General features: G+C 37.4%; 1 protein-coding gene across 1 annotated transcript; it reads right to left on the bottom strand.

The window, feature by feature from the left end:
- Positions 1-16: 16 nt before the first annotated feature.
- Positions 17-27,399, bottom strand: LOC145765185 (SH2/SH3 adapter protein NCK1-like). The gene is made up of 5 exons (XM_082576963.1): positions 27,274-27,399; positions 19,340-19,427; positions 6,778-7,418; positions 6,398-6,541; positions 17-393 (listed from the first exon to the last, which is right to left on the bottom strand). The coding sequence occupies exons 1-5, from the start codon at positions 27,397-27,399 to the stop codon at positions 193-195; spliced, it is 1,200 nt and encodes a 399-aa protein (XP_082433089.1). The 3' UTR covers positions 17-192.
- Positions 27,400-27,534: the final 135 nt, after the last annotated feature.

The following is a 27,534-nucleotide window of genomic DNA, read 5'->3' as shown; positions in this document are numbered from 1 at the left end:
GAATATCAAGAGAAGGGATTTTGCTTTGCAGACGTTGAGAGTTTAAAAACGTTAAATCAATGTAAAGGGGCCGATTTTTCTTGCTGGATACACAAAAAAATCACAAACTGTTCCGCATGGACCAACACAATGTCTCTGCTGATGTGTAGACATCACTGAGAAGCTAGGACTTTCTTTCAATGCAGAAGACCGCTACCGGGGCACTGGGTTAGTGAGATAAACTTTTCCTTGTTCTTCGCTGGTGTAGATGGGTGCCCGTTTGTAATGTTCAAGCAAGGAATCAAGAGAATCAAATTCTCTCTTGCCAATTTTGTAGAAACCGTTCGAAAGTTCGTTGACCCTGAAATGCCTCATACTGCCCGGCATGCGCATGGATATGGAAAATCCTTCATTCTGAAGCAACAACAAAAACGATTAAATAACATTCTCATCAGGTTCAGGCTTTAAAAACAGTGATTTTGGTTTCAGGAATTCCCGTAATCTAGTGCTTTCGTATTTCCCTGTTTTATGTGCAAATTTCCCCTGTGTTTTCTGGATCAAAGTTTACAAAGCGTCATTGAACGTTCCATCAACCTCATTTGACGCAGAATGAGCTAGTTCTTCTGTTGGATTTTGTTTGTCAGCAAAATTTGTTCATGGCTAAATGACGATTCAGCTGATAGTAGGGTCAATATGCTGACCAACCCGAAAAAAATTGCAAGAAAACGTTTTTTGGTGTTTTCCAATAGTTTTCGGTTCAGAGAACAACATATCAAAAGTTTTCCAAAATTCGAGCGTCACAAAAGGTCTAAATATTACGTAATTCAAGATGGCCGCCATTTTACCGAAATACTCGTATATAGGTACCAAATCCAAAAAGACACTGATTCTTAACCAATAAAAATGGCAAATTTAACTATAAACTGCATTACCCCAGTAATCTTAACAGTTAACACCAGGGGTTCCCAACCTTTTTTACACCGTGGCCCCCTTTGAAAATTTTGAAAATCTATGGCCCCCCTATTTTTATCAACCTTTTGAAAAAATTAAGAAACGTCATTTTAATTAAAAAACTTGTTTATACAGTAACCGGTACTTAGAATGATAAAATGATAAAATGATATAAATACAACACACAATAAACATGATAATACATTAGGCTAATTAGTTATTATACGTATGCAGTTAATGTGATGGTTGAGCTTGTTTTTGCTGTGACATTGTCTTAATTTCTGGTTTGGTGGTGGAAAGAGCAAACCGCATGTCATATTGAATATCCTTGTTGAAAACCCACAGATTTGGGTAAAATGTACTAGTATTTTTATTAAATTTTAATTTATTTTTTTTGTTATATAGTGTTGGAGTGGACTTAGATTAGAGATAATAAATTAAAAAAATTATTATTTTTCAAATGTTTCCAAGGCCCCCTTGAAATAGGCTCATGGCCCCCAGGTTGGGAACCCCTGGTTAACACAGTACTCTAACGTTCACTTTTGACGTCATCTATTACATCATCATGACGTTTTCACCTATTTAGGCTACACGAATATTTACAATTTTAAAGTATTTGGAGATATAGTAAAAAATACGTGTGCGAAAGATTGACTTACAGAAAACTTAATCAGTTTGCCTCATCTCCGATGACATCAATATGCCAATGTCTTCATTCATATCTTGTTTATTCACACTTTTCCATCACTAAATACGTTCAAAGAAGACTTTTATATACCAGAATTCACGAAACTGTCTTATCAGGTGTGAGTTATAAATCAGTTATCAGTATCTTCTAGAATGGGTGCATTGTTAATATTTGCACAGTTTCCGTCCTGGTAAGAACCACATGCCCTTGTACATTCAAGTTTATACTTCTTACAACCGCACCTGAGTGTATTGCACCCAGTTGAACAATTACAGTGAACCATTTTTAGTAGAACGTCAGGAGCAGGGTTTTTGTCCGTCATCACTGGTAATAGCTTATCCCCTTGAATTTTCCAAACCCATTTTTCATCGTCCATTTGAGTACTTAGGCCCATCTATGCCATCACTTGCAAGTGGCAGCGTAATGAATGGTACTTCAATGCATATTCTGTCGGCGGCAACTGCTCAGGCGTAACAAATGTGCTTGATGTCACAACTTTTTTGCAGAGATAGCCATCACGTAATAATGCGAGCGAGTCAGATGTTGTCCCATTAAATAGTGATACTAAAGTCATACATTCAGCACTTTCTACACCTTGTTCAGAGCGTGGTGGACAAAAAATATTTGAGCATGATCGCAATACAGAGTCTCCCTTGATAACTTTTTGAAACACTGATTTTTTTCCAACACCAAAGATTCTGGAAAATGTATCACATTCTGTAAATGCATGAACAAACAACAGGTCAGTGCAGACCTAACTCCAAAGTAAATCTTTCAGAACTCTGATGTTGTGGATAGTTGGCTTCCCATTGTCTGATCGGAAGTGCAGATCTTTACAGTCTACATCACCATAGTAAAGAAGCAGAATGAGGAGATCTGTATCCTCTCCAATGAGCGTGGTGTTTCTCAGTTTAGATGGATCCACCGTTGCTCGTACTATGTCTACATCTGCATCCCCTTCTGCTTTCACAACATAACAGTCACACTATTTTAGTCGAGTTGATATCATATCAACGACCGAGTGACTGCTTGTTGGTATCATTTGACAGGAAGTCTTGCTTCACCCAACAAATTTGGTAGATTCGGTCACATCGACTTTCTAGCAGCAAATGTCTTTCGTCTTTGGTGTGCGTTATCTTTTGTACTGGACCCTCCATATCCATCGCAAACGACAGTTGCTTTACCATACAACCCAGTTGTGAAAGATACGTAATCATCCACAATTGAACTATATGTGCATCCTTCTGTCCATTTCAGTCGATGTAAGAGAGGACCCCCATCTAGGACGTAGTGCTCTGTCTTTGATGCAGTCCGAAGAACAGCACTTTCCACAGAAGCGGCATAGTTCCGTATTGCTTCCAGCAGGGCAGGTTTGTCTGGCTTGCGTAATAGATTTTGAGCTTCAAACAAAGATGGTGAATATGGGCAGAGTTCGTACTGCATCACTTCACCCAAGCTTAGGTCTCCAGACTGCGACGCAACCATAACAGGAGTGATGAAACCTCTGAAACAGGAGTGATGGTTCTATCAATCGCTCATCTGCAACCTTGATTGCCTTCGATGATGCCAATGTTTTCACCTTTGTGTTCCGTCTATGTGAATACGAAAATATCAACTGGCCATCCATATTGGCAACAATTTCCATACCAACAGCAAAAAGGTTGTGTACATTCACGTCAGCGCCAGCGTTCATCCCAGTAATGATATTGCGCAGTGTGATCTCATCCTTAAATGGGCTATGGAGTTCGAGTGTAGTAGCCAGTTTAGTCCGTTCTACTGTGTCCCTTGAAATTCTTGCTGAAGTTTCCTCTTTGGCTGTTCACTGCTTGTATATCTCATATTACAAAACTCTTGCCTAGCACAGTAGGCAGATGATACAGGAGACGACATCGTCCAGATGGTCCGCTGATGTTCCGTCATTCCACTGCCTCGTGTAAGCCCCCCAGTACTTTTCAGTGATCTCATTAGCGTCTGTTCGATCACCAAGTCGCAACCTAGTCCAGCTCACAATTTTTCACTTCGCCGAATGACATGGTATCCTTGCGTGAACATCTGAAACACATCAAGGTGTTCAATCTCTAAGACAGTAATCGTTTGGAGATATAGGTAAGCTGACTTCAGATAATTTGGGTGACCTGCGGCAGCAAATCTTGGGAGAGAATCGGATATGGTATGGAGATGCATTTCCCATGATCCAGTGCGATCGGCCTCGATAAGTTCTCGGACAATTCCTAACTTCCGCTGATAATTCAACCAAAGCTTGCTAGTTTTCGAAATTCCAGACAACTCGTATTTCTTTGCGGAAACTGAACAAGCAAGCATAACCGTGCACGCTGATCTGGATAATGTGGCGACATCTATAATACCTTCCTCAGTTTGTATAATTGCTCAAGTTCAAGCAGGCAAATCTCAAACTCTGGGTCACATGTCACATTCAATGATCTCTGAGACAATTTGGTTGGTGAGACACTATGGTCTACTAGGAGATGTCCTCAAAGCGCACGCTGCACAGCCTTTCCCTTCATCATGTGTACCACAGCATTCTCGCCGTAGATTGTTTCTAGGACTTCCTTCAGTCCACTTCCCTCCATCAATGTCCCGATGGTACCCAACAGATTCATGAGTGTATGGAAACTACCAAGTAACTAGACATTATCTTTTAGTGGACTTGATGCTTCAACTTCATTAACAATTTCAGAAGCCTTCCAAAACAATGGCTGATCAAAAGTTATAACAGATGGAATGTTGTGCCTTGTTGCGCGCTTACAGGTGAAGTCAAGTGTGGCTAGAATACATGTTTTTTCGCCGGGGTACATATCGATGATTGGTAGGAAGAGAACAGATGATTGACCTGGATGTTCACACCTACTGTACATTGTGTTGATCATTCCTTAATAGCTAATCTTCTATAGCATTATATAAGTTCACGTTTGCACAGTGTAGCTACCTGATACAAGTTTTGTTCCATATTTTATTGTCTCAGACCTCTAAAAAGCAGTTTTTTGGAAATATTTCTATTTCTGAAGAAGATAGATAAGACTTTACTCTTACAACAGATAGAAACTTTGCCCTTCTGCACCTTTTAAGACCAGTTTCACCTTTCTATCATAATTGGTTCAAAAGTTACGGCAATTTTATGAAATTTGACCTTTCCGTGACCTTTATCGGCCCCGGGCTCGACCAGTTTAGCGGGCAACACCCCCAAACCAGTTTTAGGCCATTTGCCAGGCTTTTGGAGGGGAATTTTTTTAGAAATTTTTTTTTCAGTCTACCCTAGTAACAATCGCTCAGTGAAACTGCTTGCTTAGAGGCGGCTATCTCTTACAGGCTTCATGACATAATAATGACGTCATAATATTAATTGTACACAAGCAAAATCTATCTATATTCTATTATAATGGAAAAATAACAACACTAGACACTTATTTTATAAATTCATTGTCAACAAATTATGGATAAACAGCTATGTTGGTTCACAATTGACAGTCCAGAGAGATTTTTTACCTGCAGTAGGCCACTTTTTGTGACGTCATATTTCAGACTTTGTGATGCTCAAATCTTGGAAAACTTTTCATATGTTGTTCTATTGAGGTTAAGCCAAAGGAAAAACCAATAAAACGTTTTCTTGCAATTTTTTTCGGGTCAGCCCATATATTTCCTATTTTGACCCTACTATGACACGCGATTTTTTTCAAGTTGTAATATAAGTACGTGAACATTTCAGGAATCATTGCTGTTTTCGAATCGTTAATTTCACTTGATTTTTCTTCTTGTGTATTGTGTTAAAAATTCCCACTTTTTTGCGTTTGTTTTTCGACGAAATTTCCACTCAATCAGGAAATCAACAACTCTCGAGGCAGCAAAATCCCTCATTTTGCAGAAGTTGAATCAATGTAAAAATGACGGATTTTGCTGTCTGGGCATGCACTAGGGAATAATTACCATGTCAGCAACGTAATTTTAGCTTGCCATAGAGTCGAAAATGTGCTTGCTCATGAAAACTAATCATTTTTCCATTGCAACAAAAAATGGCTTGTTCCAAAACGTGCAAAGATATCATTCATCTATAGCAAAAAAGCTTTTTAACAGCAGCGAACAAAAAGTGCGTTTCTGAAAATGCTTCCTTTTCAGACTTTTTCATAATCGATTCGCTCCCTTTAGTTGAACCAGGGTCAATAAAAATAGTCGTTTTTACATCGTTTGAACGTCAAGTGATATGTAAAAAAATGTAAAAAAGCGATATGTAAAAAAATATATGTAAAAATGGCAACTTTTGCTGGTTGGGAGGGCCGGCTAAAAGGTCTAAAAAGCCTACAAATTAATTTATTAGCGTTCAATACAATTACCGTTCGAGATCAATAACAATTTCATCAAACGATTTACTGGAATTGAAATTTGTTATTTTTGTAACACCACCGACCGCAAAAAACAAACAGAAACAACTAATTTCCCAAAACAATTTTACACGTTCCCAAAAGCAACGTAGCAGATTATAAATAATCGACACAATTAGACTAGTTAGATAATAAATATTTTGGAATTAGACTAGTTTCGTTAACGTGACCAAGGAAACTAAAACAAAAACAACTTTCGATTTTCGACACTATCAGCGGAGAAAAATGTGGCTTCATCATCTATTGAGGATAATCATTGCCACTTTTATCAACTGAAAACCGCTTAACCACATACAGCAAAAATCCGTCATTTTTACATTGATTCAACGTCTGCGGATCGATTTTGAAAAAACGACCGATCTTGCCTTCTAGGCGATTCTCTTACCGAAGTCTCAGAGTCCCGTACAAGAAACTCTCCATTGTTTGCGCGCTCACTCAATATTTCTTCTGCTTCTGCTCTCCGGATCGGACCAAAATACCAAGGCTTGTCGGAGAACCGGTGGTTCATAAGTTGCGGCTGGAATCCGTTCTGTATCAAGCAAAAATAACTTGCAACTTCACAGACAGCAAAATCTGTCATTCTTACTTTGATTACACGTCTGCAGACGTGAAATCAATGTAAAAAATACGAATTTTGTTTTGAAAGGAGTAAGAACTGCGCATATAGGGTGCCGCCATGGCAAACGAGAAATACGACGCAAATACCGGTATTGACTAAACACATGCAAGGTTTAAACCAAACAATAATAAAATCAGACAACTTACATTAATTGGTGGAGCCAAGGCTCCATTGCTTGAGGGTTGAGAGATGCCGTTTGGGCGGAAAACGGGAGCCGAGTCAGGGACAGTTTCAACGTAATTTTGAGGGACAAGACCAGTTACTCCACTGCTGTTTCTGCCAAGCCACCATTCTGGATCATGACTTGGTTGATCGATAATGTCCAAGAGTTCGTCCTGTTCGAAAGCTAACTCCTCCGGATTGCCGGGGTTGAACGGATACAAAGTCCGCACGACCATAATGCAATCATTGTTTGACGGCTGAGACGGCGGGGGAGGGCTGTTTAACCCGGGGTTACTACTTGGGGTAATGATTTCTTGCTTTGTCACATAATTTGATGGAAACCAACCAGAATTTCCAGGTCGGTCGGCATCTTGTCCACACCACCATCCATCTTCTTCCATCCGGATCACAAGAACTCGCATCCCCTTAACTAAAGTTAACTCATCATCTTTAGTGGCATCATAGTTAAATTTACTGACATATTCTTCATTGGACTGGGGTGTTGAAAATTGATTGATTGGTAAAGACGATGGAGGATTCATTGCTCCGCCTGTTCTTCCTACTCCTGCTAATCCACTTCCTCCTCCACCAGGTTTTCGGCTCTTTCCTCCAGGAAATTTGTTTGCTGAAATAAAGACCAAAAAACTGTTAGTTGTTGCAAGAAGACCCAACATAGTTGAATGAGACATTTGAAAATGGGGTTGTGACTGCGTATCATGATGGGCTCCATTGCACAACTGTGGTGATGATGACGGCCACCAAATTTTCGAGTTGGTTTAACGTGAACCAGTGGTTTTCAACCCATGGTTTGCGTCTTTGCGACCTAAAGTTGGGTCAGCAGACTAATTTTCTGGGTCGCTGTTTTTTTTTAAAAACAAAAAGTTCGGTTTAAAGTATAAGACGTTTCGCTGTGAGCCTTTAAAATGAAAATGTGAGCACACCCTTGGGTCGCATAATTTTAGAAATTTGAATTTTTTGAAATACTTGAACTACCGGTCTAAACAACGCTAATTTGGCTATGGAATTTTCTTTCCTGCTTTGTCGGATGCAAGCTTGTCGCATGCTTATAATAGAAGTTCTGGTGGAAGTAATTGCCCAGCTAGTAAAATCCATCCTTGTTATAATTTAGTTCAACGTCTGCAGACGTTTGTAATATGAAAAAGTATTTGTAATAAAAAAGAATGCGGATTCAACTAGCTGGGTATATTCTATTTGTACAGGAAGAGTATTTCCTAGAGAAAGCTTGCGTACTATGCCATTGTCACTGTTTCAAATTATTTATTGTAATGCCAATCGACCATGTACCACACTGATGTACAAGTACATCGGAAACTTATCATCTATTACTATTCCGTTCGAAGTAAACAGCTGATTGAATAACACCTTTTACGAATATTAATTCATCCAAAAAAATTAAGGTTAAATTATCACACTTTAAAGCTCAAAAGGATGCGATTTTCTTACACAACAACGACAAACTGTTACGACCAAAGGATGAAATAGATTGCTTTATATGGGTGGAAATCTTTCTCTGGTGGAAGTCTCATACAATAAGTTCAGTGATGATGAGTAGTATAAACCTGCTATTAGACAAAGACAGCTTTCTTATGATGACGAACATAGAGTTGCTCGAACAATAGAGTTGCTATCACCTATTATTTACAGCTTACTAAGCTAGCAATCTTGTTTGCAGCTCCATATCACTTCAGCTTTATTTTTTGCTTGTGATGGGCTGGGCAAACTACCATAGGTGGTCTTTTCAAGAAAATTACGTCTATCGAAATAATGCCTTAAAAAAGCGTTTATAATTTGTTGTCTGCTTGTCATGTTATAAAGCCAATACTTCATTATATTATGTGTATACAAAAAGGTATGTTGAAGGAAACATAGTAAACTAGATACCTGCTCACCAACATCTAAAATACAGATCGTTGTTTGGTTTAGATCTATGACATGACAATAATTCAGCTACCAGTGAAAATCAAATTCCTTACCTACAATGCCAATGTCTGACAAGGCTCTTAAGTATGCTATTTTAGAAGTTATTGCTCAAAGATATCTAATTCTGAAGGTAATCATCTTCAATAATTTCATTGCTTAAACAATTTATATTTGATTTCTTAATAAGGTAGAACATTCAGCATCAAGTCTATAACTGCAGTACCAAAACCTGCATACGGGCAAAAAGCTACAAGCACTGTTTAGTTAAATCCAGTCCAGTGCAGTCAACGACAGAATAACCCAACCAACAAACCTATTAAATGAAGCTGGGTAGTGACAGTTACTCATTGCAGCATGTACTCTAGAAGGAAGCGAAACCACGTAAACAAAGATGAAATTTTTCACACCAAATAAGTTAAAAACCATGGTGTAAATAGTTCGGTTTGGCAATTTCTAACTATACCCTTGTGGCAAGAATTAGTGGTGCGATACTGACTAGCTCGGCCTCATGGGTAAAACACGGTGTCTATCGATGTCAATTCGTGCTACAACTGGCTGCCGAGAAACATAATTATAAAAACAGTAAGTGGTTTTCGAAAATACACAGTTACACACACCAGTGAAATCACTGTAATAATTGCTATACAATACATAAATACATGAAAAAAAAATATAAAAAACTAACATCATGGATAAATTATGCGCTACCTAAGGCTTCATGCAACTTATCCATGTTGATTTTTCTATAATGTTTTCAGCTCTGCTTCCTGGTTTGAGAACTTTGTTGGCAATTGCTACAATTTATCCCTGGAATATAAGGATAAGACGTACAACAAAGATATATAAATAAGAAGTATTTGAACAAGGACGGATATAAAAGACAATTAATCAGCAGCAGCGTGGAAGACCATAACGAAGATATTCATTAAATTCGTTTGAAGAACCAAAAAGCGAACAGCTGTTTGATGGTACGCTCTTCACTGTACCACTCCAGATAGCACGTCGACAATATAACCAAATATTAGCATTTCTGTTTTAAATATCAGCCACAAGATGTTAACAATTCAGATGAATTGACATCGCATTTTAGTTCCTTGATGGAAAAACAACGGAACGCTTGCGCAGCTTCTTTTGTCAATCAAAGGTAAACTCAGTGCTTCTCAACAGAGGTTCGGCGGAACAGTTCCACAACAGGGTTTCCGCGGAACATGTTCCACAACAAGGGTTCCGCGGAACATGTTCTACAACAGGGGTTACGTGAGTTTAAAGGGTTTCTTGAGTATTTCTGGTTTTCTAGGGAAATTATTTCTTGCTTCAGTATATAGATGCGTCATTCTGAATTTTTAGATCACTGTACCGCAGTCACATTTCAAATAGACCAGTTAGTAAATCAAAAGGTTGAGTGCAACCAATAGCCCAAAAACAAACACTGATACTTGTTGCGTCACTTGTGCACTTATGCTAATATCAAAAACTACACAGTTTTAATTTAAATTATTCTCGTGAGTGGGGGTTCCTTGGCAAACGCAAAAGTAAATCAGAGGTTTCGCGATGACAAAACGGCTGAAGAGTGCTGTTATTAAACTATAGTTCTAGGCAGTTACTGATTCATCAAACAAAACAACTTTACTGCTTTTGTGCTTGCTGATTCTTCGAACACAAGCGGTGAGTTACATCACGATGAAACTAGACCAGTAAGACAGCAGAGAAAGCCAGAACTTCTTTTGCAACGTCTGCAAACGTTGAATCAAAGTAGACACTTTCATAAACTGGATACAAACTGGCAAAGATGTAAAGCCATGAAGCTTCTTCCATTGCGACAAATACTTATTTTTTATACCCAAAAACATTTCGGTTGAAAAGATTTGAATTGCTAATAAATGTTCATCGTTATGATAGCACTTCCCAGACAGCAAATCAACCATTTTTACAGCATTCAGACGACGTCTGCTAACGTTGAATTAATGTAAAAAACGGTGGATTTGCCGTCTGGGTTCGATAAAATATAAACAAACAATAACAAAAGCACCCGCGATAAGTGGCACAAAGCTGGAACACACAGTATTAGCTTTTGAAATAAGCAACAGGCCAACACAGAGAAAAATATAGGAATAATTTTCAACGACGTGACAACTGACATAGAACAACATAGAAATCGTAGGTAGTGTTGTTGTACTAATGTTCAATTTGCCCCAGTAAAGGTATAGCATCGTCGAGTCAGCTGCTCCCTAAAGGATGCAAGAATAAAATTCAAGAAAGAGAAAATAACGAAAAAAGTGAATCCTCATATCTGCAACCTGGCACGCCAGTGCTTTCCCCCAGACGCAACGGGTATCGAACAGAGAACCTTCGAAGCGTCACTTGGACTTTATCACTATTACATCACGCAGCAAACAAGATTGATATGGAAGATAATAAACAACAAATTACACAACTGTAAACAAGACTGGCACACAAATGGCCGGAAATACCACGTAAAGTCTACCTCTCCAACAGAAGTTATCTTTTGTAGATTGATTGTTCTAACGTCGCTAGAAGTTGAAACGATGCAAAATAGCAACTTCACTTGTTGGGTTAAAACCTGTATCTTAGCCTGCAACATGAGGGATTACAGAAAGAGTCGTTTTTGAAAATAGATAGTTGATCCACTCTTTGGTATTTATAGACTCGCTGTGCGTATGACTGTCACTTAGAGTTGACTTTATCCCAAGATCTTATTTGTTGATAGGTAATCTGTGCAATTTTCGCAGATTAATATTGCATATTCAAACACTTGTTTATGAAAGCGGGGGTACCGAACTTGGTTAGAATAGCTTAGTTTGTAAAAACGGTCACTAACAGAACTTTGGTTACTAACAACAAACAGTTACAAATAGATTCGAGATGGCCCAAACTTGAAACAGAAATACGAGACCATGGAATATAACCAGCATTGATAAACTAGTAAACTGGAGCACTCTCCCTGCTAAAACATTTGTACATATTTTGCAGCCTTCAAATTTGTTGTCGGCCATTGCCGAGTCAATGCCAAAGTAACCGAACAATATGTGGAATTTTGAAGGCAGAACGTGCATGCGCAAATATCTAGCAGCAACTGATGAAAGTTTACACCAGCAATAAATTGTATAATTCCGGGGAAAAAATTGTGTACAGTAAGTATTTGTTCGATGGTTAGAAAGACCATAAGCGGTCGTTATCAATGGAAACAGCTGAAGATTAAGCACCGACGTCGCATTCAAATGAAACTTGGCTGGTAAATTTTGTGATTCAGACTCCCAATGAAGTTCTTGTCAATGCAACAAGAAAGCTAAAGACACAAGCGATGTCTGGAAACTAGGTCAAAAATTATTAAAACAAGAAAATTTTACAAACACTAAACTAGAAAACTATATCAGATTGGTCAAAGACATAAATGACAACGCTTTGACGTTCTCAGCATTTTGTTTTTCTTCAATTTTCGTGCCGAAAACGTCACGCAACTCAGGTTTATCTGATTTGTCATTTCCAAGTAATGAAAAATTAATGTAGCATTGCTGTTTGACTATAACCATTTTTTAATTTTATGCGGTTTTTCTTAGTTACCTTGTGTTTTTATTCCGCTGTGTTATGATGTATACCTGCTCAAAATTCGTACTTGGAAACTACAGAAGCCATTTAACAATTAACGATTTTTCTGTCGGATAAATTGTAGATATTGGGAGCTGCGTCTATAGATGTTGAATTAATGAAAAATGGACAGATTTTGCCAAGCCTGCGCAATCAGTCATTGCGTTTAGTCAAGCGTAAATTTTTATTTTCAATAAAAACACCCTAAATTGTCGCACAATCGAAAACCCATCAACTGATAAAACGTTTTCGGAACCAGCTGATTACAAGGAAATGCGTTCTATTTGTTTCTAAGCAAATAAATACACCAGGCCAGCAATAACAATGCCATAGTCTTTGAGGAATGTTCTCTGCACAAAAACAAGAACTGATGCTGAATGTGCAGTTTTAGGGACATACGGTAGGAGTCTTTCTCGCTGCTTAGTCAATTACTTAGTTACGTTTAAGAAGTGAAAATTTATTACAATTGTTATAAAAACATTCAGATTCCTGATGAGGGCTTAGGTTTAAGCCGAAAACGAAAACTTGACTGTTAAAATCATTTATAAATATGTGCAGTATATTCTTTATAATGCTCAACTCTGTAGTGTTGCTGTGCCTGACTGTGGAACAAGAAAGCAAAAATAAAATCCAAACATTTGCTGGAGGCTTGTCCAATGTAGTCAAATTAAGCGGGTAAAGTTGTACAGAAAAATGGATTTGGATTCGAGACCAGCAAACAATTGTCCGATTACGAGGGTTGACTGAACAACAAAAGAGTAAGCAGTTGGGGGAATGGGGTATGCTCTCTTCTGTGTTAGAAGAATTATACAGAAAAATCACTCCATTTCAGTAGCCACTAGCCATAAATGTTGTTGGCTGTGTACTGTGTACCACCTTGACAAAAAAACTTTGATTCTTTTGACCAAAACGCACTAAAAACGTACATACTGTATAATAGTGTACAGTAGTTCAAGACATCACCAAAGAAATCACCAATCTTCTATTCTTCATATCTGCCACCTCTTGTGGTGTCAAGGTGAATGATAGACCAGACCAGTTTGGCGAATACAGTACAACCAAATGATAAAAAAAAATATTAAAGGTTGTTTGTGAGAAGAACCGTAGACTTACGGTTATACTGTATCGTCCGAAAAAATGACCAGTAAATTTACTGAAATTGTAATATCATGCACCATTTTGTAATATGTGCGAATTTTCACATCAGACGAACAAGTTGTGTGAAAAACAATGTTTGAAATATCACTCACCAAAACCACGCAATGATTTAGTTAGTTGCTTTTCCATTTTCAACAATCTTTAGCCCCATGGAGTTTGAACAGCAAAATGTGTAACTGCTAAAACCTCGTCTAGTCTCTTACTCACAGCAGAGAAGAGCTTTTTTTCAAAATTGAAAATTCAGCATTATTACACAAGCATAGCATGACACCACAAAGACTTAGATCAGCAGACACACAATAAATGACAAGTGATCATAAAATTTAAAATACTTCACTCTGTGTTTTTTTTTTACACAAAAAGGCACCCAGAACAAAATTGGGAGATACATGGTCTTGGGTCCAGAAGAACCATTGCGAGAATAAAATGCAAAAGTTCAGGCATAAGGCAGCTCAGATTCAACTTGAGGTTTCAGGAAAGCGGCTCCTAGAAAATTTTAACATTAACAACTCTGCCGTCTTCTCAACAAACTTTGCAATTTTTGATCTCTTTCGCTGTATATGACCAAGCCGCTAAATCTGCTACTTTGGTAACTTACAACTGACTTTAAGCTGCAGCTTCAATTAAGTTAAGATCTTTCATGTCAACCAGTCTAGCTGCTCCAATTCTCTTCACTGCCTCGATATGAAATTGGCCTACATCTACAAAGTAACAATATTTACTCCATGCTGAAACTGAGTTTCAATGCCACTTTAAGCAGTTTTTCCCCCTTTTTTTACATCTGATAAGGTTAGAAAAAAATACAAAAGACCGTTCAACGACCTAATAGGTACGGTATATATAAAAAAGCTTGTTGTGGTACCATCAAAATCATTTTATTGCTATTATACTGTTGTGCCTTTCTGCAGTAAAGTTTATGCGCTTGTAAATTGTAATCGTAAAGCAGTTGTTAAAGACCGTAACACAGCAACTGTACCACAACTGTCGCTATGACAAGAATTATAAGCTCATTTTGCCATATTTGAGCTAACGTCTTACAGTCTGAACTTCTCAATCCCAACCTGCTGTGTCCTCTGTTCGAGAACGCAAATTTAAAACAAGTTTGGAAAAAAAAGATCTACGAAACCAGTTGTTATAAATAACTTGTCAAATCCCATTCAGCAAACAAACACAAACTGATCAAAAGATTTACCTTAAATCGGTTAACCCATAAGTTCTTGAAAGCTAGACCTAATACCAGAAACCAAAAGGGTAAAATGTTCAGAAGTTCATCACAGAATTCCAAGAAATTAGAAGAAACGAAACTATTTTATAGTAACTTACGCAGAGTCTGAGAGTGAGCTACCCAGACAGCAAACTTATTATTAATATACAAAACACAAGGATTGATTACTTCATCGATTGGCCTATTAATCCCTCGCAGAAAAACCACAACAAATATTTGTATTTTATCATGAATGACTTGAAAGTTACTTACAAGAAGTCAAATAACAAGAAAATAAATGCAAACAAAGTCGTTAAATGAAGCAAACAGTCCTTACTTTGCAAATAGACATCCACAGGGTATGTAAACAACGTGTGTTAAGAAATTGAAAAAATTTAGTATATATATACAGTACCAACAAAAAGAGTAAAGACTAAATAGATTGCAAACGCAGTACCGGTATGTAGCAAGAATTAATAGCCAACAGAAAAAAACATGTTGGAAATAAGTTAATCGATTATTAAAATGCTTTTATGAGAAATCTAGGACTAGTGTTGGGTTATTTTGTAATTTTCTATTCAAGTGAAAAGTTCAAACTGGTGAAAGAATGCGATCAACTAATCTACAGGCATTGGTGTCCATCGCTGTCAATTCTTGCTACAATCGGCTGCCATATAACATATACGGTGGGATTAAACATGTTGGAAATAGGTTGATCAACTATATATTAAACCGCATTAATGAGAAAACCGGGCTTAGCTTTTACTTATTCTGTAGTTTTCTAAATTCAAAGATGTTCAAACTGGTAAAAGATTTCGATCAAATAATCTACAGACCACTAAAACCTACCTTGCTAGGGTTGCAACTTGCCACAGGAAAATCTCTTTGAAATAAACCAACCGAAACTCTTGTAACAGTGGTACTGCCTATTAATTAACGTTCATGTAGATACGCTTTTGAATATCGTTTCCACCGCTTATGAAGTATAAAATCCGGAATGAAGGAAAAAGCACACAGGAAGTCACATGAAAAGGAAGGCGGTATGAAATGCGATGTGAGAAATTTTGTTGACTTAATTTCCTTTCTGATGTTTTGGAAGATATTTTTCTGACCGCTTTGCTTGATAGCAAGAAGTATGACTACTGCAGTACTGCACACAGGAAACTCGATATCTGTCAGCTGCAAGCTGCATACACAAGAATAACATTGTCTGTCTTATGCTTGAAAGAACATGGGTTCAAAACCCACTTATTTTTGGTCATTTCATAGTTTTTGTTTGTCCCAAGTGGAAGAAATGACAGGCTTAAAGGTGAACAAAAATAGTGGATTCCAATGCATTTAATCTTAACCACCAGTATGACACTTGATAATGATATAACAAAATTTCTATTGCCTCAAAAAAGAATCTGATTCAAAGCATCTCTTCCAAAAAACAGTTGTTTTAATAACCACACTTCAGGTAAAAAAGCATTCCTCCACTAAACCTGACAGACCTCCTTCAGGCCTCGAAATTCGTTTTTGTTGACGGCGGACAAACGTGTCCGACTGTCCGGTCTGAGCAGCTATCTCGGTGGACAAATTAAGTCTCACGGCAGACACACCAGTTTTAGCGCCGATCGTCATGTTTTATCACTTTATCTTGATAATTCTTCACCACTTGAAAACTATAGCTACTGTTTAGAAGGCTTTTTAAAATTTCAGCAAAGTCACTCTGAAAGGCTTTTATCAGACCAACAAAGTGCGCTTAAAAAGTCAAAGCGCCCTGTAGCTGCTACGCCGCATAACTGATTAACTTCCACCGAACGAGGTCGTGTGGCCTCTTGCGTCACAATGCTCTGGGCACGAGTCGAAAAACTTCTACACTAACGCTCCAATTTTCTGCTGTGCAACGTTTCACTAGGCTTTTTTATTAAGGTTGATTTTTGCGTGTCATGTGAGCGAAAGTGAATTTTCTCGGGGCCTTTTCTTTCTTACTGTAATACTAAAACGTAACAAATCTTGTAACCAACCTTGCCTTAGCAACATTACTCGGAGATCAAAGCCAGACATTGTGGGAGCAAGTCTTTTAGGCGCTGACAGTTAGGCGCTGGTCTAATAGGCGCGCACACTGTGGCGTCTGGATATTTAGGTGCGGAGCACTGCGGCGCCCGGTCATTTAGGTGCTATTCCTAGTAAAGTCTGTAGATTGTATCAGCTTGCCAGAAAATTATATCCTGGCTTCCGTGAGTGAAGCTGCTTAAACCGGCAATGCTTTTCACACAAAATGTTATATTGAACAGAAAAATATATTGTTGTTTTATTGATTTATTACTGTTTTATTTGTTGTTAGTCCAGGTTTGCGTTGGTGAAAGCTTTATCAATAAATCATTCAAGCTTCAGAACATTATTGAGTTCATTTTTAGTTAACTCTTTCGCGACCACGGACGTACGGTATACACACGTCTTGGGATTTTTGCCATGATGACCAAGGAAGTATCCCCAAGTATCCCTACGTCCAAGGTTGAAAGGTAGCCTATTTCAAGCAAAAAAAAATGTAAATGATGGCAGTTAAAATTTTTCTCATGTGCAGAATTGTTTTGGCATTTGATTAAACTACATATATTTTCATATTATTGTATCATGCTTGGGTAGTAAGGATTATAATGAAGTAGGCTACACTTTTCTGCCAATTTTTAATTTTTTTTAGAAATTAGAAAAAATACCGTGTGGAAAGTTGCTAGTTGTACATTGAATGTTTTAAATTTTATTGCAAAGCTTGCATCTTCGGATAGCTGAAGATGTATGCTTTTATTTGATGTCAAGATTGTGCGTCTATGTCGATCACATGAGATGTTTTTACGGCGTAAATACAACAGATTTGTGTGAAAAATGTCTGGTACTATTTAGATTAAACGTCTTGACCTCGGTGGTTGCGAAAGAGTCAAATAATAACTACACTAAACGTCAGTAAAAAAATATCATACCGTGGCCTATATTGAAGCGGGTGGTTAAAATTTTATTACATGTAAACTATAACATTACATGTAAACTAATAGGAAAATCTATCTAATAGTTTTTAATGTAGGCTACAGTTTTTCAGGCTATAGGTTAACCGCTTTGGACATCTCAAGTTTGTACACACTATAGCATTAATTAATCAAAGTTGTGCGCTTTTAAACATTTTGAAAGTCATTTAACAAACAAGCACTGGTTTACTATTGACCTAGTCAAGAAAAGCATTTATGTTGAAAAATAGCCTACCTGAATACACTATTACTCAGCGCTGCCACTCAGCATTACTCAGCAACTTCACTCACTGAAACCATGACCAACAACGCACACGCATTAACAAAACAAATTTTTTTCCTGTTCAATATAATATTTTGTGTGAAAAGCATTGCCCTACGCCCCTACCTGCCAAGCTGATACAATCTACAGACTTTACTAGGAATAGCACCTAAATGACCGGGCGCCACAGTGCTCCGCACCTAAATATCCAGACGCCACAGTGTGCGCGCCTATTAGACCAGCGCCTAACTGTCAGCGCCTAAAAAACGTGGACGCGACATTGCGACGTAAGTCTTGAACTAAGCTACGCGTGATTAGTGTAGAAATACCGGTATTCCCATCGATTCTTGGAGAAGAATTCACCTTTGTTACGTTGATTCAATGCCATCAATCATTGAGGCAACGTAAAAATCGAAAGTTTTCATGCTTGAATGAAAGCTAAGGGATACAGTATTTACATTTTCATATGCGCGCTAGAATGCACGGAAAATTATATTCTTACAACAGTTGTTCGTGCTATGCAATGACGATTTGTATGGCTAGTTCCTGTGTTATTTCTTGGCGGACAAATATGACCGATCTAGATGATACTTCCCGCGGACATCACATGCTTTGACGGCGGACATGTCCGCCGTGAATTTCGAATTCTGCCTTTTGTGGCCAGTACCTTTCCAATGACTTTACAAACAAAACTAAATAACTAGCGTACATTTACTTGCGTTGCCTATTATAAGATTGTAACACAGATTTCCAATTTCAGTGAGCACTGTGATAACTACATCATTACATTTCCAGCTAAGATAATATCATGTTATTTTCAATTGCAGAAATATTCGCATATCAATACGGAATGGAATCCTTGCTAATAGCAAATAGTTCAAAACAAAATATATATTACCAAATAGTCCAAATACCAACACAACATGTTATAACAATAACAAATGTGCAAAGCATTAATAGAAACATTGCACAAGAGTTACCAAAGAAGGATTTGACACAACAACACTGAATAGTACTGAGACACTTTCTGACAAAAGTTCATGAAAAAGCTGCTTTAAATTGAAATATGAAGCAAAGTCAGAACGGCTTAGAGTCCTTAGACATAATAATGTGAAAAGGGCAGTTGGGTAACTGTGTATTCAATATTAATAATAATAACATTTATACTGCTACAACTGCTACATGTGCTGCGCTTGAAGTGGGAGCTGTATTATGCCCCTGGGAACAGTATATACTTGAGGATGGTAAAAAACAATTAATTATCATAATGTTAAAAAGAAAACAATTGTTTTCTACCAAATTTTAAATCCATTTTATAACTTTGACAAGACAATGATTAAATTATTATTTAAAGTATAAATCAAACTTACCTATCCGATTCACTAGTGACTCTTTTGACTTATCTCTTCTCAGATAATTTGAAGGGACAAGACCTAACCTCCCACTTTCATTTCGAACCTGCCAGAATCAAAAACTATATGTCAATCAAAGATCTTCATCATCCCAGCTTTCACTACTCAATAGATTGAAATTGTTGACTTTCATCAATACAGTATTACTTATAAATAAATAGCTCAGGGTGTAGAAGGAGCATTGGAGCAATCCACCTGGTGTCAGAACAAGTCTGAGTACAGTAGAACAGCAAGCAATACGCTTTGCCAACCATACCAGCGTGTGTATGTGTAATCTGCAGGTTGCTGCTGCAGATAGAGTGTTTTGACCAGTAGACACCTTAAAGATACGGCAATTTTTTCTATGAACCAGCTGACTGCAATCCTTGTGACCCTTTTAGCACTAAGAGAATTGATTCTTGCTTTGTTTAGTAATTAAAGAAAAAAATGGCAATAGTGGAAATTGAACCCATGTCTTCAAAATAATTATCTCCCAAACCACTCCGCCAATCTCTGGATGCTCATCATTTGTTTAATTTCTTCGTAGCAGAAAGTTTTGAGAAAAGCGTTCACAATATCATGTGGTTGATGCAGCAACCTACAGATTATAAATACGCTACCGGTGTAGCACTAGTCATCAAGACAAATGTTTTTCAGCAGTCGAGTTACATCAATGGCGACAGCTGGTTTAATTGTTTTCTTTCCAAAAAGCAAAACATGCAATTGACTGATAAAAGCAGGAATCAAGAGCTCTGTGGTACAAACTAGAAGCGAGATACTGATGAGCTCAGCCTCGTAGGCAAAACACATGTACATCACTGTTAATTGTTGCTACACTGAACAATGAACATGTCGAGAAACAAAAGTTCAGGGGTTTGATTTAAATTGAATTTTGAGTCAGTGGCTTTTAGTATATAGGGTGTGGCCCAAATTTAGACCACAAAGAAATTGAATTTGGCTGCAAGATTTTTTACTGCAGGGAAACTAGGAGCAAGGTGAAATTACAAATGAACTATCATGATTAATGAACCATCAAATTTCATTATATACCTATATAAGCCATCAAACTTCACTTCAGCATTTTAGCTACAAAATTAATATAATTTGTTAGCAGTGAGGATGACCTGGCGGAATCAACTTGTCAAAAAAGTTGTTTGGAAACCTGCTGCATGTGATGACAAATTGGCCATGTCAAAATGTCACACACTTGATCATGCGGGTAAGGGTGAATTTTGATGTTTTGTCTGCTAGTGCTCGCTCAATTCAATAAACACAATTTAACAATATTATGTATATATATTTTATTACACTTTTTATCTTAATAGAAAACAAATATTATAAAGCTATTTCCACTCTTCGAGAAACTTGAAATAAATACTATCCAACCAATACCAAAACGAACCAATGCTGAAATCACACCAATCTGGCTGAGGGAGCAAGTCTTTTAGGCGCAGACAGTTAGGCGCTGGTCAAATAGGCGCGCACACTGTGGCGTCTGGATATTTAGGTGCGGAGCACTGTGGCACCTGTTCATTTAGGTGCTATTCCTAGTAAAGTCTGCAGATTGTATCAGTAAGCTGCGCCCTTTTGGGGCAAATTTTTAATTTCAATTGGGGGGATATCTAAATATCTGTGTATGCCTGAAAACTGAAGGCATGCAAAAAAAAAAAATTTTTGGTTAATGTTTAGACCCTGCTGTCGGCCCCGGAACATTTGCAGGTTACCAGAATTTTGAAATCCTCATAAAATCTTAATCTTTTGTGCTAGGTATGGCATGTTGGTATTCATTTCTATTGTTTTTGGATACTTAATCCATTTATTGAGTCTACAGATGAATTTGGACATGTTTTAAAATTTTAATTTTTGCAACGGTGACAAATTTTCTTGCATTTTATGTAAATTTTTGTGGTTTCTGAAGGTTATGATAGTAGCAAGTTGGATTTATTGGTTCTGGTACATTCTGAAGCAATATAAATAGACTCATTAGTTAAACATTTTAACAAAAACAATGGCTAAGGAAGTCCAAATGAAAAAATAGTATTATAATTGTTATTTATGTAACAAATTACATGACAGGCATGTAAGTATGTATGCTGTTTCTCCACCCATTAACTTGATTCCGATTTTACCTTCCAGAATACTACGAAATATACCTACCTGACTTATTCTATTGAATGTATTAAATATTAGCTGAGTGTAAGAATGGCATAAAAAGGTGAGTCCCATACTTGATCCAAGCATCGGGGGATGAGAAGATAAGGTTCTCATTATACTAAGCCTTCGGCACTAATGAGAGTAGGGTGGCCAGTTCCTTTCTCTCGGCCGCCTTTACTTCAGTAACTACGCCCACCCAATTTATTACACCCTGGGTAGAGGTGAGCGGTGATTTTCAACAACCAGGTTCAGCCGGGAGTCGAACCAGGATTGCATGATTGGAAAGCAAGTGCCTTATCCGCTGCGCCAGAATGGCATAACGATCTTCAATAAAGGATGATCCTTTAGAAATAGGAAAGTATGAGTCAATGAAAACATCCGAACTTCCGCTTCGTTTGAATGTACTCAGACATTTTTTCTATCGCCGTACATTTCAATTTACGAATTCCACAACATCTAGTCAACTGCACAATCAACTCTACGAAGACGTCATTATATTCATCTGCATCTATAGCAGCCACAAAGTGCAAGAAGACCATTATAGACCAAATAAAAGAGCTTGAAACCAAAAGAAAGACTGTGAACAATAACAAGAATAAGCAGCAGATGCTTAGGTGCAATAGTAATCAATATATAAGTTAGAGTTAACCAGCGCGAGTGACACAGTGGGCCAATTTTTTTCTTGATCAAACTTTCTGGAAGATTTCCACTATTGGTCGCCTTTCCCAGCTCATGCAGGTGCTTTGCATCATTTGAGAGATTCTGCTCAATTTGATCCAAAATTTCAGGATATTTTGGTATATTTATCATTTAGTGGTTCAAACAGTATTGGCTCCATTTCCCATACATTTTTGGCAAGCATTTTTCCGATTGGGCCATTAAAACTGTTTGGCCCTGAAGTTGATCCATCAATGTGTTCAAAAAGTTTGCGAAGTGGTAACTCGCCGTGGTGAAGTTAGCAAACTACACGCTGACAAGGTCTTCCTAGACTTCTTTCGATATGGACCATTGAACCATCCTTCCAGCCAGTATTAGAGTTTGTACCATCTTCTCAAATAACACATATGTCTGATATGTTAATTTTCATTGAGTTTAACACATTTTTCTGTAGAATACAAATTTTAAAGTTAAGACTTCCTAAAAAATTTTTATTGAACCTAAGAATCTACTGGTTATTCTTGTTTTTGTTCACAGTCTTTCTTTTGGTTTCAAGCTCTTTTATTTGGCCTATAATGGTCTTCTTGCACTTTGTGGCTGCTATAGATGCAGATGAATATATGTTGATGATGTCTTCGTAGAGTTGATTGTGCAGTTGACTAGATGTTGTATAATTCGTAAATTGAAATGTATGGAGATAGAGAAAATGTCTGAGTACATTCAAATGAAGCGGAAGTTCGGATGTTTTATCGACTCATACTTTCCTATTTCTAAAGGATCAACCTTTATTGAAGATCGTTATGCCATTCTTACACTCAGCTAATACAATACATTCAATAGAATAAGTCAGGTAGGTATATTTCGTAGTATTCTGGAAGGTAAAATCGGAATCAAGTTAATGGGTGGAGAAACAGCATACATGCTTACATGCCTGTCATATAATTTGTTACATAAATAAGAATTATAATACTATTTTTTCATTTGGAGTTCCTTAGCCATTGTTTTTGTTAAAATGTTTAACTAATGAGTCTATTTATACTATTTCAGAATGTACCAGAACCAATAAATCCAACTTGCTACTATCATAACCTTCAGAAACCACAAAAATTTACATAAAATGCAAGAAAATGTGTCATCGTTGCAAAAATTAAAATTTTAAAACATGTCCAAATTTATCTGTAGACTCAATAAATGGATTAAGTATCCAAAAACAATAGAAATGAATACCAACATGCCATACCTAGCACAAAAGATTAAGATTTTATGAGGATTTCAAAATTCTGGTAACCTGCAAATGTTCCGGGGCCAACAGCAGGGTCTAAACATTAACCAAAAAAAAATTTTTTTTTGCATGCCTTCATTTTTCAGGCATACACAGATATTTAGATATCCCCCCAATTAAAATTAAAAATTTGCCCCAACAGGGCGCAGCTTATTGTATCAGCTTGGCAGGTAGGGCAATGCTTTTCACACAAAATCTTGTATTGAACAAAAAAAAATTATGTCATGGCTTCCATGAGTGAAGCTGCTTAAACCGGCAATGCTTTTCACACAAAATGTTATATTGAACAGAAAAATATATTGTATTTTAATGCGCGTGTTCGGCATTTATTTGTTGTTAGTCCAGGTTTCAAGTTTTCGAACATGACTGAGTTCACTTTTAGTACGAGTCAAATAATAACTACACTAAACATCAGTAAAAATATACCGTGGCCTATATTCAAGCTGGTGGTAGGCTTGAGTGAAGAGTAACTTAGTTTTCCGTCAAAACCCCGACTAGGTTTAATAACGAGCAAAGTCCCACAATTATGCTTGCAACTTGTAGCCAGGGTTCATATACCCTATAAAAATGTATTCATGTAGTAGAGCGTAGTCTCATACGTACTCGCCACACGATCAATCCAACTCGAGTAGAAGTAATTGCGAAAGATTACAGATTAAGTACGGAATGGCCCGTTTCAGCCAGTCCGATTCGGCTAATCCGATTCGGCTAGTCCGATTCGGCGAGTTCCCTATTCGGCGAGTTTTTGAAATTTTATTTTTGAAAGGGAATTATCGGGTACCGTAGCCAAACTGTTTTCACATCGCTGAACGTGCAGAAAGGAATAAAAATAAAACGTTTGAACTATTAAATTAAAATTCTTCATGTCAGTTCAGTTCAGTTGTTTTTATTTCTGACCATCATATCCAAAACAATACACGTCAACATAGCAAAGGTAGAAGCGACAAAACGCTAAAACGTGCTTGAATTCGTCATGTCTGTTCAGTTGTTTTTAAGGTAGAAGCGACAAAACACGAACGTCAAAACGTGCTTGTGACCGAAGTAAGTTATTGAGTTGAAAGAAATTTGGCACGATCGCAACACCTTCAGAAAAATTTAAAATGTGAAGGGAAAATAAAAAAATTAAAATGTTACAAAAAAAAAATCATGTTTATATTTGTATGATATGTAAGTTAGTACTTTTGAATAGTTAAAATGATTAGTTTGGATCAACAAATGTGTGGCCCACAGCTTGGATTGAAAGGAAATTATCGGGTACCGTAGCCTAGTTATCCCTACCAGCAAAAATTTGTTTCAAGAACCCAGTTAGCCTAACAGTTCATTTTTAGTAACACGGAATGGCCCGTTTCGGTGAGTCCGATTCGGTTAGTCCGATTCGGTGAGTCCGATCCCTTAACGGGGGATTTTTTCAATTTTTTTTTAAATTATCAGGTACCATAGCCTAATTATCATTGCCGTTTTAGGGTTAGGGGTTAGGAGTTAAGGTTAGGGGTTAGAAGTTAGGAACTCACCGAATCGGACTCACCGAACAGTAGCAGACCCGTAGTAACAAAATGGAAAGGCTAACCAAATGTGTGGCCTATCGTTTTAACGTCGCTAAACGTTGAAATCGTGTAGAAAAGAGAACTTTGATGACTAGGATACGTTGCAAGCATTGCAAGCCTCAAAGCAGCCTGCGGCCATGGCCGCTAAGTAGTGCTTGAATGACCGCCTGTGCTACCTTCTCCGTCGGCCAAGTTTGGCCGCCGGTTTCTTCTAGCCAATTATTTAATTTCGCAATAGAGTGATCGTGGATTAAATGTCAAAAATATGTAGTATCAAAGAGTGACGCAGAATTAGGTCAGCGCATTGTAGTCACTACTGTTGTATTGAATATATCCAGCTGCGATCACCAGCGCTGTAAGTCTTGTTTGCAATTCCCGATGTTTATTTTAACAAAGTGTTAATCCGAAGTGCTAATTTACATCGGCTGGCAATGTTGTCGTTTTTATATCGATTCAATGTTGTCGGACATTGAATCGTTGTTAAAAAGGAGAACTAGGTTAGTTGACATGGGTGGGTAAAACACGTGTCTTTATAGTTGAGAACGCTGTGGGTTAGTGACATCATAACGGAATACATGGTCAGGTTTTATGAAAGGCGGTAAGCAGTGAAAACAATTTAGGGTCGTTAGATGGTCCCGCAATACCGGATTACAATCCCGATAAAGCATTTAATGCGTGGTACAACAATTCTATTGCAGGACGTCGCCCAGACTTCAACAACGCTAAGTGATCATTTTAACATTGTTGCAAGTTTTATGCTATGTATTTGTGCTATCGTTATTGTATTTTGGCCTCCAAGCACGCAGATTTGGCCGCCGGAAAAAAACATGAGTTTTAAGGCCTGCGTTGAAACTGAGAAACATTCACAGAAACCCTTCGATACGTTGCATTTTTAAGATAATGTATTCAGACGTTGAATCAATGTACAAATGAACTGTTAGGCTAAATGGGTTCTTGGAACAAATCGAAGTGCTTCTGTGAATGTTTCCCAGTTTCAACGTATCCTAGTCAGCAGAGTTCTCTTTTCTACACGATTTCAACGTTTAGCAACATTAAAACGATGTAAAAACGACAATTTCTGCTGGTTGGGATAACTAGGCTATGGTACCCGATAATTTCCTTTCAATCCAAGCTGTAGGCCACACATTTGTTGATACAAACTGATCATTTTAACTATTCAAAAGTACTAACTTATAGACATTAAACATAATTTTTGTTTTGTAACATTTTCTTTTGTTTATTTTCCCTTCATTTCTTAAATTTTTCTGAAGGTGTTGCAATCGTGCCAAATTTCTTTCAACTCAATAACTTACATTGGTCACAAGCACGTTTTAACGTTCGTGGTTTGTCGCTTCTACCTTTTTCTACACCTTTGCTATGTTGACGTGAATTGTTCTTGATATCATGATCAAAAATAAAAACAACTGAACTGACATGACGAATTCAAGCACGTTTTAACGTTCGTGTTTTGTCGCTTCTAACTTTGCAATGTTGACGTGTTTTGTTTTTGATATGATAGTCAGAAATAAAAACAACTCAACTGAACTGACATAACGAATTTTAATTTAATAGTTCAAATATTTTATTTTTATTCCTTTCTGCATGATTTCAACGTTTAACGATGTAAAAACGGCAATTATAATTAGGCCACGGTACCCGATAATTCCCTTTCAAAATAAAATTTCAAAAACTCGCCAAATAGGGCACTCGCCGAAAAAGGCTCTCGCCGAATAGGGAACTCGCCGAATCGGACTAGCCGAATCAGACTCGCCGAATAGTAGCAGACCCGATTAAGTAAGGTTCCATCTGGCTGCAATCTGTGTTCAGGATGCATAGCAAATGTCCTGTGGAGATGTGCTAATATCAAGAGTAGTAGAGCGTTGTCTCGCACCTCATCTCCACACGCGCATTAACAAAACAGCATATTTTTTCTATTCAATATAACATTTTGTGTGAAAAGCATTGCCCTACCTAGTACCTACCAAGCTGATACAATCTGCAGACTTTACTAGGAATAGCACCTGAATAAACGGACGCCACAGTGCTCCGCACCTAAATATCCAGACGCCACAGTGTCCGCGCCAATTTGACCAGCGCCTATTTGACCAGCGCCTAACTGTCTGCGCCTAAAAGACGTGGACCCCTGGCTGAGACCCAAGCAAAAAAGTCAAAACAAGACAGACTTTAAAAACTTGTTTATAATATTATCTTTTATGTCAATCAGTAACAATGTACAAGAAGAAACAAGAAATATATCACAAAATGCACAAATTTACCTTCCACCATGTAGATGTGTCATCTAGCAATATCAACTGCTCATTCTTTCGAATAGATAATTCTTCAGAATCGTTAGCATTGTAATCATACAGTGCTATCATTATATCTTCATTTCCAACTGCCATATTGTTTTGTAAGAAAATTTACCCGGTTTCACTCACAACATAATTACAATAAAACACCTTTTGTAAATTGAATGTTATTTCTGCAAGGTTAAATCAGCACAAATTCACTAAATTAAGCGTAAACAGTGTTACCAA

Source organism: Aplidium turbinatum, chromosome 2 (assembly GCF_918807975.1).
Source record: "Aplidium turbinatum chromosome 2, kaAplTurb1.1, whole genome shotgun sequence".
Taxonomy (NCBI): Eukaryota; Metazoa; Chordata; class Ascidiacea; order Aplousobranchia; family Polyclinidae; genus Aplidium; species Aplidium turbinatum.
Note: the sequence above shows the minus strand (reverse complement) of the source record. Positions and strands in the feature narration are given on the sequence as shown.